Source organism: Populus euphratica, unplaced genomic scaffold (genome assembly GCF_000495115.2).
Source record: "Populus euphratica unplaced genomic scaffold, PopEup_1.0 scaffold50.1, whole genome shotgun sequence".
Classification (NCBI taxonomy): Eukaryota; Viridiplantae; Streptophyta; class Magnoliopsida; order Malpighiales; family Salicaceae; genus Populus; species Populus euphratica.
This window is the reverse complement of record NW_011499870.1, coordinates 257,382-274,759: the sequence shown is the minus strand read 5'-3', so window position 1 is coordinate 274,759 and position 17,378 is coordinate 257,382. Positions and strand designations below refer to the sequence as shown.

The window sequence follows — 17,378 nt, the reverse complement described above, 5'->3', positions numbered from 1 at the left end:
TTTAATATAATTAATAAATAATAAAATATTTTTAAATTTTCTATAATTTCTAGAAAGTTTTCCTGTCTAAAAAAGAAAGTATTTTCATAAAAAATAAGGTAAATTTTTTTAACTGAAAAATATTTTATATTAATTAAATTTTTTAATGATAAATAAATATAATTTTTTTTTAAAAAAACCACCTTTCATAAAACACAAGCTTATTTAGAAATGCAATGCGAATCTCGTTTTCTTGTTTTTTACTTTTTTTGTTAGAAATTTTTTTATATTTTAAAATTATTTCGATATATTAATATTAAAAATAATTTTAAATAAAAATACATTGGTAGTTTTTAAAGTGACTGGTCTGTTATTTCTAGCCAAGTAACCAACCATAATTCGCGGAAAAACTCGTTGTGTTTTTTATTTTTTATTTTTTCAAACGCTATATGCGGACAGAAAAGAACTTCCGTGTCAAAACTTGCTGTCACGTTTTTCCTTACACTTTCTCGCTGTCGTGTCTAAATTTCTCAATTTTCTCTCCAAACTTTTCTGAGAAAATCCCAACATTCAAATTTTCCCGTAGATTCTCGGTGTTCAGTCACAAAACCCGAAAGGCCAAACTCCACGTTGCCTTTGCTTGATTTCACATGCATACTCTTGATTTGATTTGATTAGATCCTGACCATTTAATCCAATCAAAAGCATCAACTTCATTTCCTTATTAATCTTTTTTTTTAGTTCTCCAATTTGCTTGCTTAATCACTGTTTCATCACCTACTACAAGCCCTTATTCTTAATCTATTAGAATTTCTTTTGATTGGTGGTTCCTGATTGATTGAAAGAGAGGAAAATGACGATCCAGTCTTCACCGGGAAGTTCCAGTTACTTGCCTGGAAGTTCAGGGTATTTGGATATGTTTCCGGAGAGAAGAATGTCGTATTTTAGTAATTCCTATGTTATTGGATTGACTGTTGCTGCTGGCATTGGTGGTCTCCTTTTTGGCTACGATACAGGTAAACATCAATTGTTTCTTTCTTTTTTGCTATCCTTCTGGTTTCCTGTTTTCAATCTGGTTAGGAAAAGAAAAATATATCAAACGTTTGGTTATTTATTTATTTATTTATTCAAAAAATTAGCAAATGGGTGTTTTGATTTATTAAAGTTTAGATGATGTGTTATTTGATGAGAAAGTGTTGGCTGTGCAGGCGTAATTTCAGGGGCTCTCTTGTATATAAAAGATGAATTTGAGGTGGTTAATCAGAGTAGTTTTCTACAGGTAATATTTTTATGTGATTTTTTCTAAAGATTTGATTCTGGGTTACTTCTTTGATGGGGTTATCAAGAAAGTGAAAATAACCATTACAGAACTGAGTTTGTAATGACAACTACTTTAATTACTGAATGGGAAAATAATGAAGTTCCTGTACTAAGAATTTTTAATAACAAGAAAAGTAGATGATCATGTATGAAATCAATCTGGATGTCTTGATTGGTTAACGTTTTTTCGTTTCGGCGGAACAATTGTTGTATGACATTGCTTGGTAAGATAATGGGTTTCTGAGTCTTGCTCAAGATTTTATCTGCGTTATTTTGCTAAGTTTTTTCTCAAAGTGAGGGGAACTGGCTAAATAGGAAATCAAAACTGAATTTCTAGGCACGAATACTTTAATTACTAACTGAGAAATAATGAGATTACTAGAACTACTGAAAAATTCAAATAATCAAATAAATGTCAATCATTATGCTGTAATATGGAGGTCTAAATTGGTTATCCATCATAATGATTTTTAAACTTGGCAGGAAACCATTGTTAGCATGGCATTGGTTGGCGCAATAATAGGAGCTGCAGCCGGCGGTTGGATCAACGATGCTTATGGACGAAAGAAAGCTACCCTTCTTGCTGATGTTGTATTTGCAACTGGATCGGTTGTTATGGCAGCTGCCCCGGATCCCTATGTTCTTATATTGGGACGACTTTTTGTTGGCCTGGGTGTGGGTATAGCATCTGTTACTGCTCCTGTATATATTGCAGAAGCATCTCCATCAGAAGTAAGAGGAGGGTTAGTGAGCACAAATGTTCTTATGATTACTGGTGGACAGTTTCTTTCCTATCTCGTAAATCTTGCTTTTACTGAGGTTAGTTTAATTTTTTCCTTTATTTTGCAGTTTGTTTGAATACAGTTCGGCATCCTGCCTAAAAACATTTGTCTATTGGAGTTATTGATTCTCTGCCTGTAAAAATTTTTATCATGAAATTCTGGTATTCTTTCTATCCGAAACAGTTCTCACCGAATGTTTCTTTTCATGTTCATTTGGTCTTCTATGTTAAAAATACTGGAATGATCTGTGGTCTACATGGTTACTTGAATACAATTTTAAGTAAAAAGGGCCTCTCACATCTCTTTATGATCCATATCAGAAAAAAAATGCTAGTATAATAATATGCATGGTTTACTGTTGAAGTAGTTCACAATCACTGAACTGGTAGTGAAGGAGCCCAACTAGCATTGGGAATACTTCATTAAAGTTTTCTCGTCATTATGAACAAGGGAAAAGGGAACTGTGAAAGGCATTTAAACAAGTAATTGGCAGTAGATCATTTTATCAATTTACAAAGCAACTGTATAATGGCTTCATATAAGTAACAAATTGCTGCAATGATTCTATTTCAGATGTAGTGTCATTGCTTAGAGACATTGTGTTATTATCATTACATAAATTCTTGTGTGAAAAGGTTTTCCATTGTGCAGCTTGAACAGACAGCAAGATAGAATTTGGAGATCCTTTTTAATATTTGGCACTGGGAAACTCATTGAAGGAGTATCCTTTTCTTTCCTGCCTAATTTAGATCATCCATGGTGCCGTGGTTGTTAATGGCATGTGCTTTTGCCTCAAAATCTCTTGATAATAAGATCACTTCTTTTTTTCCCATTATGTTTATGAAGTACGATCTTTATGTATAAATCTGGTTTTCCTTGTTAGCACCTGTTTACTTACTCATATGTATTAAATATGTTTGATTGTATAATATAATAATGATCCCCCCTGTGAGCAGCTTTTCAAAGTTTCTGTATTTTACTTCCAATTATTTGTAGAAAAATAATACGAAATAATTGAGGCATTTCTAATGAATTTTGCTCTTCAGTTATAGTGTTTTTTTATTTTTATTTTTATTTTTTAAGAGCATCAGCAGACTTTTTCTTATCTAGGACTCATGGAAACTGTTAGCATTAGTGATCCATCCTTTCATAACCTTCTGAGGGATAGTTGATGGCTATATGGAAAATGAAAAAATACATTTCTGGTTTGTTTAAAATTTCTTTTGGCACTGCCTTAATGCCAAGGCTAAAAGAGAAGTCATGGAATGTATTAAAGCATAGATACAGTATCCAGATTTTGATCTCGGTTTTAGTAAAGGATAAAATTGCTTTAGGTTGGCACGCTCTACTTTGAAGGATGATGCTTGTGAAAATCTACCAGAAATTGGCTAAATTCTTGGGTTGCAAATTAAAATTTTATTTGCTCCATAAATTTGCAATTACTTTAATTTCATAGTTAATAAAAAAAGGATAAAATTCTTGGTCATTAGGGCATCAAAAGGTCATTCTTTTTGTACTTTAAGATTTGTTTTTTCTTCCATCCCTCATGGCTTTCTAACGTTGTTATTGCTTTGATAGGTCCCAGGAACATGGAGGTGGATGCTTGGAGTTTCTGGTGTACCTGCAGTGGTTCAGTTCTGCATTATGTTATGCTTGCCAGAGTCTCCTCGGTGGCTTTTCATGAAGGTATACACAGCATGGATGATTTTTAGAAGAAAATACTTTGTAACTGCTGTTTTAACATGAGCTATTTGTTTTCCACACATTTGCATCTTAATAACACTGATCTTAATATGCAGAACAACAAAGCTAAAGCCATTGAAATACTTTCTAAAATATATGACATTGCTCGGTTGGAGGATGAAATTGAAAATCTTTCTGTTGCTGAAGAGGAAGAGCGCCAGAAAAGGAATGATGTCAAAATCTCAGATGTGTTCAAATCAAAAGAAATTAGACTTGCATTTCTTGCTGGGGCTGGACTCCAGGTAAGATATGGCAAATCCCTCATCTCCTAAATTACATTGCTGTCCTTAGAATGACTGACACTAATTGTTCGATGTGCTGCTAATACAAGTTGGCATGCATGCATCATCACTAATTTTGCAAACTTGCAATCAATTTATACACCCAGTTCTCCTTTTTCCCCCCTTCCATCTGACAGTATTTTCCACGAGGAAAATAATATTTTCTAAGAGTAGCAGTGTTCTCTGTTGATGGAATTATGAGAGTTATTATAGGATGTGACGTATGATGTAATTTTTCTACATGTCTTTATATTCTTCTACTTCTGCCTTTAAGATGGCATCATGAGTGTTTTAACAAGATGCTGAATATTTTTGCTCTATCTTCTTATTTTTCTAAGATGTGAACAGTAAAAAACAATATTTACTGGGTACTTTTTTGGTCTAAACCAAGTTGATAGGCACTAGTTGAAGTTGATAGAGAAAAGTTTTGGTAGAGAAACCTGTTGACTATCATCGGTTGTCTCCCGTGATCACTTGAGGTCATTGAATTTAGAAATCTGGTATTGCATCAATTTTGTTGTGCTTTGATTGTAAGGTCCTTGTCTAGCTCTTTTTTCTTCTTTTTTTCCAAGAATTAGAATTCACAGGTGTGAGCTATATTGCCTTTAATCTATATTGAGTCCCCTGCTGCTTAATGAGCATACATTTCAGTTATTATACGAGTTTAGGTGGTTTTGGTATTATGATAATTTTGTAATATGGTTCGTCTTGATATTATTTCCAATGAAATACATTAGTGTCCTGTTGAAACACACAGGCATGAGCTAGAGCTGCTAGACAAAATGCCGGGCAGTAAATATAAGCCCTCCTTAACAAGCACCATAACATATAACGACTGAGAGATCTATGATGCTGCAGGCTTTTCAGCAGTTCACTGGAATCAACACGGTCATGTACTACAGCCCAACCATTGTGCAGATGGCTGGCTTTAGGTCCAACCAGTTAGCACTTCTCCTGTCCCTCGTTGTCGCTGCCATGAATGCTGCTGGAACTGTTCTTGGCATTTACCTCATCGACCATTTTGGGAGGAAAAAGTTGGCCCTCTCAAGCTTGACTGGTGTAATTGCATCGCTTGTCATTCTGGCTGGGGCATTTTTTGGCAAGTCATCTGGTTCTTCAAATGAACTCTTCGGGTGGATTGCAGTTCTGGGTCTAGCCTTGTATATTGCTTTCTTCTCACCAGGAATGGGACCTGTTCCGTGGACTGTGAACTCGGAGATATATCCCGAACAATATCGAGGAATATGTGGGGGCATGTCAGCTACTGTGAATTGGGTTTCCAATTTGATAGTAGCCGAAACTTTCCTTTCAGTTGCCGAAGCAGTGGGAACAGGTTGGACCTTTGTGATTCTCGCTTGCATAGCAGTGCTCGCAGTTGTGTTTGTGATTGTGTATGTCCCAGAGACCGTGGGGTTGACATTTGTTGAAGTAGAGCAGATTTGGAAGGAGAGGGCATGGGGCAGTGGCTACAACACAGAAAGCCTTCTTGAACGAGGAAATGACAATTGAGTCTTAGCAAGTGTTTTTCGCACAGCATGATAATATGAGTCCCTTACGTGTAGGTTTTCAAAACAAATTGTGTCCATTGTACCTGTAAGTACATGTGCCTGTGGAAACATTTATCACAGAGATGCTTTGAATCCAACCCCCTGCATGAACACAAGTCCCCTTTTTATTTCATGGGGCTTCATAATTAGAACTTGGGGGATAGGACATAAAGGCCTGGAGTGTGAATTCTTGTGTAAACAGGCGTGGTTCGCTCAATATTCAAGGGAATGAGCCTTTTTTCTGTGGTTTCCTGGAAAGTTCATTATATCACGTATGTATATTTTCCGAGCCGAGTGGCATTGATTCCAAAAGGTGGCACCACCCTTGTACCTGATATTATGAGCAAAGGCAGCAATGTATATGGTCCAATTTAAGGATGCTCAGTTTGATCACGCCTCATCTTTAAGCACATGAGTTGGCTGTGAGGTTCATCATGGGTATTTGAGTTCATTGTCTCATTTCTAATACGTGCAGAATTCGATCACAAATCATGTGAAATAACATCAAGCAACTAAATCGCAGCTACATGCTGGATATAATAAGAATGACGTTATCGAGAGTAGTGGTTGGGAAATAGTAGTAAGAGTAATAAAGCACATAAATTTCTTAAGAATACAGAAAAACACAGGTCTAATATCAGGTGTTACGAATGTATTTTCTTATGAATATTTCAAGGTTGCCAAGATTACCTTTCTTCAAAGATTTTGCTTTGGATTCCTAGAGCTCCTAGTTTTACCTTTTTAACAGAGGAAGGCATGAATAGGGGCTAGGATGAGAAGGGCAAGGAGAATCAGAAGGATACACGTGCATGTAGCTGCATCTGGACAAGATGAACTAGTCATCTGCTGAGCAAGTATTATTAAAAACTAGTATGTACATTTTAATGAACTTGTTTTAACTTTTGAAAAAATATACGAAAGTCACAGCACGTAGAAGAGAAAGGAGTCTTGGCAAGTATTGCTGAGCAGCTTGGCAATATCAGTGCCCTGTTTGTAGATTCTCAAAACAATTTGTGTATATTTTGTAGCTATAAATACATTTTCCATGAAGATGGTTTGAATCCACCCCCCTGCATGAGCACAGGCCTCTTCTTACACCATGGGGCTATAGAACTTCGGGATGCAGGGCGTAAAAGCCTCAAGTGTGATGTTGCTGTTCGGTCAATATCCAGGAATGGGCCCTTCCTCTTTGGATTCCTAGAAAATGAAGCCATGGGAGCTGTCACTGCTTACATTATTCATATTAAAATTCATTCCAGAATTACTGGAGAAATATATTTACTTTGTGTTTTTACCTCATTCTGCATTATCGTTTTGATTTTTTTTGTAAAATCCTTGAACTTGGCTCCGTCAACCTTGAAAATTTACTTTGTGTTTTTACCTCATTCTGCACTATCGTTTTGATTTTTTTTTTTGTAGAATCCTTGAAGTTGGCTCCGTCAACCTTGAACCGATATAACCAAATCACTAAAAACTCCATTGAATCAATTGATTTTTCGTCAAGTTGATATTTTTCCTAGTTTAACCTGAAAATCAGCCTAAACCAGACTATGAGTCGCTGATTTTCTAAAACCAACCCGTCGATCCTGATTGTTTATAACCATGACCTAACTGCTTTGATTCCAAAAGGGGACTCCATTATTGTCTTAGGTAGAAAGCGTGCAAGAACAGGATATCAGATTAAAAGAAGAACAAGAACAAGGATCTTCATTTTTCACATGATCATAAAGGATGTAAATTGTCCCTTTCCAGCATTAACTCCTCCATAATGATCCTCCCAGAGCAAAACCTACACGTGTAAAACACGACGTGAAACAGATAAAACAGAGGAAGCACCATGGATGCTAGAAATGCAGTTGGGTCAACCATGGCAGTGCGGCTGAAAACAAAGTTTTGTTCTTGGTGATTGATTTCACATCTTTCTTTGAAATTTCCAAGTCTTTTGTCTTTGTATTTTGATAGAAAATTCAATTAATTACCCGTTAAGTCATCCATTAATGCGCAAATATCTCGAGAAAGTTCTGAACATAATCTATGAGGTTGCTATGGCCTAAAAGCTATATAGTCAATGGATGCTGCGTCTGGAAGCGTTGAAATTAACACAAAGATGAGCTGGCTGACACTATATTTATTAAATTCAACGATGTACATGGTTAGGTTTACAACGAGAATGTCTGGAAATATAGTTGTTTTTATATTTTTAAAGATTTTAATTTAAAAAAATTATTTTAATTTTAAATTATTTTAATATAAAAAATATTTTAAAAAATAACTATAACCACATTTTCAAACAATCTTTAAATAAATAAATTAAATTAATTTAAAAAAATTCACATAATTGATTAGATTTATTTAAATTTTCTAAGTCGGTAATTATCCAAAGTTTTTAATTAATAATAAGTTTGATTTTGTAACAATAATTATTTAAAAAAAATATTTAAAAAATATTTTTTAATATATTAAATTTTATTTTTTCATGTAATCATATTAAAATAAAATATAAAAATTATAAAGAAATTAATTAAAAAAATATATTTTTTTAAAATACACGAGTGCGTGTGGACTTTAATATTAGTGATTAAGACAAGTGGAAAATCAATTAGGGGGATGAAGAATCAAATCAAGGGTTTAATCATGACGGTTAGCTGACCAATACCTAATTAACACCTCTTTTGCTGTCTTTGACTATGTAAAATCGGGTGACCTAACTTTTATTTATTTATTTACTGGTCTAAGATGGCTAAGAATTTTGTAATTATTTGCCTCCTTTTTTTTATATATATATATAATTCTTTTGACCAAATCCTCCACCACCAAAGTACTAATCTTGTTATATAATAAATTCAGCAAGAATCTGCATGTTGAAGAGCTGGCCATTGCCAGTAGCTATCATGGAGATATTTCAAAAGAATTTTAATATTTTATATTTTAATTTGATTAACGGGTTTGAATATTGATTGTTTTTTGAAATAATTTTTATTTAATAATGTATTAAAATAATATGTATATATTTGAATTTTTTTTATATTAACACATCAAAACAATTAGATAATATGAATAAACAATTTTTTTAAAAAATCTAATTTTTCATAAAATGTCATTTGAAATATTCAATTACCATTAAAATTTTCATTTAAATGCATATTTATTTTTTTAGGAAGACTTATTATTGAATTCCTGAATTATAGCATGATTAAGCATTAATCTTGATTTTCCAAAAGAAATATGATAGCTGGCATTTTATAACTTTTATGAGACTTAATGATACTAATATCCTATTTTTACAAATATACAAACTAAAAGTCATTCATGTTGGATTTTAGGTAATTAAATTAAATTAAATATTTAATTTGAAGTTATAAAATCATGTTATGAAAAAAGATTATAGAGTTTTGAGATGGATATAAGTAATGCGATTTTTAATATATATATATTGGCTGGGAATATACAATAATTTTATTTATAATTAAACAGTATAATCAATATACTATTTTTTATATTTATATCAATTAATTAACATAAAATTACTAATTGCATATGCACATCAAAAGACAAGAATGATTAACATGAACTCAAAATATAAAAAAATAATAATGAAATATTATAATTCTGTTAATCAATGAATTACTTTAATATATATATATATATATATATGAGAAGCATCGAGCTCTAGCAAGAGGCGTGCTAGTGAAGACAAATGGATGGATGAGATCTGGCGGTTCAAATGGCTGCTCATTTGCATCTTGATGTACACGTAAGTATATAGGGTTGTGGGGTCCACGTATTTTGGGCTTTATTAATGGACCTCACCAGCAATACTGACTCGTGTTTCCCGCGAAATTATTAACCGATAGTGACTAGCCACGTGGGTTGTTGGACTGTGTTGTCTTTACTGCAAACCACCCAATGGTAGGGGCCCCGCGTGGCCCGTCGTCAATTACGTAGTGCATCCATGTATCATGGCCGTGCCGTCCCATGCCAAGCCATGCCATGCCATGCCATCATAAAAATAAACTTTACAGCAAATGGCCAGGCCTGCGTGGCTTTTGCCGAGCAACTTTCTAATTCAAATGTAACACTTTACAAAGAAAAAGAACACCTTTTTTTCGCCAGCTTGTAATTTCTTTTTTGTTATTGTTAATTTTTAAGTCTTTGAATTGCCCACAGATTAATCTTTCTAAATTCTTAACTTTCTAACTAATTACATTTTAAATAGACCACCCGTTGATGTAAAGTTTTTCTTGCAACTCTTTTTTTATTGTTTTTTTTTAATGAATTCATACCATAATTATAAAATCTTATGTGATCTAGTAAATCAATTCAGTAATATGTTAATCAAAAGAATTATCAACGTAAAACTTAGCTTGATTAACAATGAAAGAGATAAGATTCTTTAAATAAATAAAAAGATAAATTGTTGGTCAATATTTGATATTTGATAAACAAGTGTTATATGAAGAAATCAATTTAAAATATACACACCAACTCCTATTAAGTTGAATTAATTTAAAAATATTTTTAAAATGATAAAATTTGTATTATAATTTTTCTCTTAAAGTTTTTATATTTTGAAATCACTTCATCATAATTTTATTATTAATTTCATCAAAGATATATTTTTTAATATATACAACCAAATTGTTATTTATCTACTTATCTCTTATCATATTCTACAATATACTATTGATATGTACATAGAAAAAAAAGTATATCCACTGTGGTAGTTGCATTTGATAAGAGTAGTGATAATTTAATAAGTATATACATTAATTTTAAAAACTCTCCTCAAATTGTAATTTTTTGTTTTTATTATTTTCCATGCAAGACTAACAATACCATTAAAATAAAAAAGCTTATCATCATTGTATAAATCAATAACAATATATGCATCAAGTTGATTATCAAGTACTGTAAAATCTATTATAGAGAATTTACTAGAATAAAAATAAATAAGATAAATAAATTTTTTAATTGAAAGTAGGTTACTTAGATTTAATCATGCTATGTAAAGAAGTGATCATGTATTCATATTGGTTAAACAATTATCCTAATTCATTAAGTTGCATATTAATAATACTATTAAACAATTAATACAACAATACAGTAATTTATTATTAAACAAAAGTCAGTTTATATTTTTTAAATCCAAAATTCTCAAACTTTCTTGAAAAAAAAAAGTGAAATAACCTAGCTAAATTTGTTATTAAAAGAATTGAAAGAGAAAAACTAAAATTCTAAGAATTATAACAATAATGAAATTCTGAAAAGTTGGTATGACATATATCCCCTTAATATAAATAAATCAAGAAAGAAAAGGACAAAAGAAAGAGAGAAAGACCAGCCTCTCTGACAAGCTGCAGAGAAATTGAAAATAAAAAATAAAAAATAAAAAAATAGAAATTATTAAGATATAAACTCACAAGTTGTGGTTTTTCTCTAGTCACATCATTTTCTACTTTTTTTTTTTTCAAGATACAAGTTGTTATATGAAAAGGTAATGTTTAATACCAAACACTACCTTTATTGGAACTTAAAGTAATGCTTAATTGTTGTTTTAGAATAAAAGAGATAAAAACAATGATGATAAACACTTATTTAATTGAAAAAATAAATATATAAACATAAAATAAATATATTTTAAAGATAATTTTAAAGTATATTTTTATATTTCTAAAATAAAAAATACATGAAAACAAATTTCTTTTATCTCCATCACTTATGTTTTTCCATTTCCAAATATTAACAAAACTCTACCTAAATATGAATCAAAAACCGATTTGAAAGTAAAACCAATGGCATGCATCTCTAGTAAAATATTCCCAAGAAATGTAAATTAACAGGTAAATAATTGCTAGCCTGCGAGATTTATATGATTGATCTACAAGATGGATACAAGGTTGGATATAATATATATATATATATATATATATATAATGATCAGAAATTCAAACTTGTTTGTTGGACCGCATTTATGTTTCTTGGCAATGAAATGGCTTCTTTGATTTCCCCACTGTGCTCGCTGTCTTTTCCCCTCAAGAAATATCTGTGCCAATAATTGCAGAAGATTACTAATTAAGGTCGGTGTTGCCTTTAACTTGGCTAAACACTGTAACCCACATTAGAGATGCAACATGCTTATACGATCATCTTGATGATTACACATGCAAGAATGTGTTCATACCGTAGTTCTCAAACCTAGCTTGTCCTTGACCGGCTGACTCAGTGAACATGGAACCTAAAGCTAGAGTAGCTCCGAGTTTCTAATGGAATATGACAAGATATTGGTATAAAAAACCTTATTCAGCCTGGTTAGGTTCTTTGTGATTTAGCTGATACGGTTAACAAACACCAAGGAAAAAACATGAAATGATGTTGATGGCGTATTTACTCGGTGACCCGGTAATTATTGTTTTTTTCTTTTCAAATTAGTCCCAGAATCCGGACTAAAATCTATAGTTTGAACATTAAATTCGAATGATTGAAGACATCCTTGAAGTCTTGTCTTGTTTAATATCATTAGCTCACTCTTCATATCGAAGCACTTTATGCGTAATGCACCATCACGATCATGCGATGTTTCTATTGTTCTAGCTACTAACCATGGCAAAATCACAGTAAAAAAGGGAGAAGCAATGCTCGAGGGGGTCATACAAGAAGACATTTTTCAGTAAAAGGAAATCATCTCTAACATTATAGAGATCCACCCTGTCGTCTATCTCTTCAAAGGGTTTGGATCCAAGCTACCAAAATCTTTTATTAGAGCAACTCTACAGTACCCTATAACTTCATAATTTCTTCCATCTTTAGCTGCAGTTTTGTCGTGCTATAGCTCCAATGATTATGATAAATTCAGCTAACAATTATAATATATATCTGGTAAGGCAACCGATCTTTAGATCGAATCAACTCGTATCATATGAAGTTGCTAATAAACTCCATGCATATCAAACAAAACAAAAAAGAAGGAGATCCATTTATCACCATGCATCAGGGCTGGCTCACCAAATATAACAACAGCAAAATTGAGTTGGTGGCTCGATTCTTGACAAGATTTTGAGGCTAGTGGAAGGGCATCAATTTAAAATAAAAGATAGCGGTTGATTTCGTTGACAAAAAAACATAATTTGCCACGATATATTTCATATAATTATAATTAAAAAAAGAAATGTTTATTATTCAAGCCATGACTGGTTGATCATGGCGTCTTTGAACAGGTCGTGCTTCGAGGCATTATTCCCAAAGATACCGGATCAAAAGTTGCTTTACCTAGAAGCTTACAAAACGGGAAGCCAGGATTTTGGCATGCCAAGGATTCCAAATCTATGGTCTGTGATAAATGGTCTGAATGATGTCATATGATATGATGTAAATGATGAGGAGGCAGGATATACTTTAAATCATAAATTCTTGCCACCACCTCAAGCCTTAAGCACGCAAGATGTTTGCCGCATCAATCCATGGCTTCCCATAGAAATATTTTTTCTTGAAATGGAAGAAGAATATGATGGGATTCCAATGGTGTTTCGCTGAAGAAATCTCTATAATTAGTAGATTAAGTTTGTTTGTTTTTTATTTTAAATGGATTAGGAAACTGCATTTTCTTTTGAATATGCATGGATGTTTGAGATTGTGATTGAATTGTATTTCTATAAAAATTTAATATTTTCTAGTTTTAAATTATTTTTTTGATTGTTTTAACATATTGATATAAAAAATAAATTTTAAAATATAAAAAAATATATATTATTTTAATATATTTTCAAATAAAAAATATTTTTTAAAAAATCTCGATCATACTCCCAAACAAATACCTAATGTTAATATGTATGATTTGGTTTTAGCAAAACCAAGAAGAATAAAATGTATATTTGATATTGTGGTGTAAGATGTTTTTTAAAAGTGTTTTTTTGCTTAAAAATATATTAAAATGATTATTTTTTTATTTTTTATATTAATACATTAAAACCATAAAAAATTATCAATTTAATATTTTTTTTCAATAAAACACACTTTAAAAATGTATTCAAAAGAAAAAATTATCATTTCCAAGCATTAATAACAAGGCTCACACTAGCTAAATAAAAAATAGAAATTACCAGCAAAGAAAAAAAACAACATGTATTATTCTGTAATCATAAACTTAAAGTTGTTTCTAGGTAGTAAAAATAAACATATAAGAGATAAAAATATTTTTGGTTAAAAAAATAAAAAAAATATCTAAAAAAAATTTAAAATGAATTTCTATACTTAAATTAAAATCTATATCGAAACATCAACCAAAATCTAATTTTTTTTTTTTAGAATAGTTAAATGAACAAATCCATGTGATCATGACATAGCAACATGCATGCACCGGAAAATACTAGTATTGTAAGTTTCTAGCAACCCAATAAGGCAGATGATATGGTCGGTCTCCTCTGACATGCATCAAGTATATATAATTTAAATTCACAATAAATCACCCTTTTTTTGCTTTTCCTGTAGATAAGGATGAGAATTACCATGGGATATGCAAATCCAATTTTATACTCTTGGGTCCAGTATGTTTCGTTTTTTATTAGTTTCTTGTTCATTGATTTTGTCTATCTTCATGTGCTGGAGAAATATAAAATATTTACAGGGTAATTGATGAGTACAAGAAAATCCCACTTTGAATTTGGACCAAAGTTGATGTTGAAGAGTGGAAACCGCGGCGGAGGTCAAGTTTCAGAGCTTTGCCCTTGTTTTGTGGGGCATTTTTGATTTGCAGATCATGGTGGTGGTCTCTGTGTTCGGAATCCATGTCTTCTTGCAGATCATGGTGGTGGTCTCTGTGTTCACAATCCATGTCTTCACAGAGCAATATTGCATGATGGATTGGTGGTTTAGCATGGATGAAAGTGACAGTGAGGATTAAGGATGGCATGATCCAAAAACATTGACAATGAATTATGGTTAAAGTGTCAGAGAATTGTCTGAGGTTGTAATAAAATGGAAATCAAATTGCCTTCTAAACACCAGAATTTAAGAAAAGAAGATCATAGCCACATGATTTTCTTAAAGCATTGCGTTGGTTTCATGTGAATCTGGTTTAATACATAATTACAGCCACAAAACCATTCTAAATCTGTCTATTTTAATCCAGAAAAGCTGTGGTATATGAACTCCATAGCTAGCAGGGACAAATTTAGGGTTTTCATAGATTTCCATGTCGATCCCTTGTCAATCAGCCTGCATGGTATTTGATGCCTGAGTTGTCTCCTTTAATTCTTGGAGTGTTAGAACGCTGCGTCAGCACTGGTCCTTATCCTTGACCAGACAACATGATCCTTATTCTCAATTTTGTAGTCATCCAGAAATCATTGTTGGTGCTCATCCAGAAGTCATTGTTCTCACCTTCTCCATTGCAGAAAAGATAGCCCTACCCATTATTCCCTTGAGCAACCCATCAGTTTCTACATCTATATTTTTATTTTTTTATGAAAATAGAATGGTAAAAAAAATTAATAATTAAACTAGCAAAGTGCATTGAATATCTTAGAAAATAGTGTATGTTCATGGATTGTAATGTTGGGAGTTCTCATTATATTATATTATGATGTTTCCAACTGTGCAATCTTTTTTTTTTTAATATACAGGTTGTGCTATTAAGGGTAACATTCTTTCGCTTATAAATGTTAGAAAATTAATTTAATTTCATAATTTAAATTATTAGATAAGATTTTAGAATATAATTTATATTATTTTTTAAAATACTCTCTCAAATAAAATTTTTTAAATTTAAAACTTGCACAAATCTATATTATATTATACTTGATTTTTATTAAATAAATAGAGATAATGAGATGAATTTAATTGTTTGGTTATTAAAGTTTTGATATTATATCAAAAAACTATTTTCATTCAATAACTTAAACAGTTAGATGAAATCCTAAAATATAATTTATATTATTTTCTAACAATAAATCCATGATATTTTTTTTATTGTGTTAGTTTGGAAAAAATAAAAATTGTCCATGCTATTTTTTTTTAAAACCTAAATTTACATGTACTGGGTTTTCTTTGATAACACCTTAATCACACCAGCAGGTCTTGATTGCTATGTTCCTCTGGTTTTTTTTTTTTTTTCTTTTCAGGTTCAATTAACGAGTGTGAAGATAGAAGTTGGACAAATTAAATGAAAAGAGGGCATAGAAGACAAGAAAGCTAAGAGGAAAAAATCCACACATGGCTTGAGCAGGGAATTTTCAGTGATCATATTTATGTTCAACGACAGATTTCAAGTTCCCAGTAGACTTGAATACAAGCTGGTTGTGTGCAGGTTTGCAGCCTTGCAGGCTCTGATGAATACTATTCATATGTGCATGTTCTTCTTTGGTAGCATTTTTGTAAAACCCGACTCAGTACCACTCTTGTTCAAAGCCTGAATAGCAAGGTTTGAAAGAATAATCGGTTTAACTCGTGACCCGGGTTATAACCCTGATGGAGTTCTAGAACAGTTCATCTAACAACCAATGTATTGCTCAAAGAAGTTGGTGTCCAAAATCCAACCTCATACAGTTGGAGAAAGCTGGACAAATTAGCAAGTCCATTGAGATTAGGTTTGTGCCAGCAAACGTTAGGTATATAGTCTCTCAAACATGACTCCCTGGAGTGATTATGATCATGTCATCTATTATTTGTATAAAAAGAGAGAGTAGTAAACAGGATAGTTATTCATAAGGTAAAAAAAAAAAAATTGTTAGAGGATAATACAAGTTAAAAAAATTATTTAGAAAATTGTTAGAGGATAATACAAGTTAAAATTTTTTTTTAACAATTTAAATTACTAAATTAAATTAAATTTTTATATGATATTAGGTTTGCGATGATTAAATAATTATAAATTTAAATATTTTTATTTTTTTTATTTAATAAAAAATAAACATAAAATAATATATATAAATCTTAAGATAAAAATCTTTAAAAATATATTAAAAAATATACATGTAAATTCATCTGGAATTTACAAAGTTAACATGGCTTAAGTGCGTCTGCAAATCACGGCTTCCACATGCTAGCTAGCTGCAATGCTTCCCAAATCGGCAGTCAAGATGCCATGTTAGATCTATCGAGTAGCGTATCATTATTATTTCGATATATATAATAGCTAAAAATAAAAATAAAAATATCTCCTTATAATTCAGAAAATATATATAAAAAAATTTAAAATTATATTTGGAATATTTTTTTTAGAGATCAATTCACTTTTTAAGATTATTTTTATCTAGAAAAATGTTTTTTATATAAATAAAAAAGTATATTTGAAAATTATTGTACATGCAGTGTCAAAATTAGATGTAAAATTTCACCAAAGAAGGGAAGAAGCCGAGCCGAAAAGCAGAGCACAGCTTTTTGTAAAGTTCGGCTTTTCACGGCACGGGAAAGCAGCTCTGCAGTGTCCAAAAAGCTGCTTCCTTTCCCTGGCGAACACGACCTCTTGCTTTCACATTTTCCACGTACAAACAAAAACCCAACCGCACCATCATCATCAAGCTACACAATTCACGTGGTAGACCCCACCTCTCTCTGTGGACCCCGTTCCCACCTCTTTCCAATCACCACGTGTCCTCTTCTGCTGCCTGTCATCGTCACCTACCCTTACCTTTCACAAGCTGTCTTAATTGCCACCTGCACACCACCATACATACATATGCATGTACATACATACATAGCGATTCATCATCATGACATCATACCAAAATCTA

The 17,378-nt window shown here is 31.7% G+C and overlaps 1 protein-coding gene across 1 annotated transcript; it reads left to right on the top strand.

The window, feature by feature from the left end:
- The first annotated feature begins 438 nt into the window (after nucleotides 1-438).
- LOC105127012 (inositol transporter 1-like) lies at nucleotides 439-5,902 on the top strand. The gene is made up of 6 exons (XM_011028085.1): nucleotides 439-995; nucleotides 1,188-1,258; nucleotides 1,783-2,118; nucleotides 3,660-3,767; nucleotides 3,881-4,066; nucleotides 4,964-5,902. The coding sequence occupies exons 1-6, from the start codon at nucleotides 833-835 to the stop codon at nucleotides 5,612-5,614; spliced, it is 1,515 nt and encodes a 504-aa protein (XP_011026387.1). The 5' UTR covers nucleotides 439-832; the 3' UTR covers nucleotides 5,615-5,902.
- The last annotated feature ends 11,476 nt before the right edge of the window (nucleotides 5,903-17,378 follow it).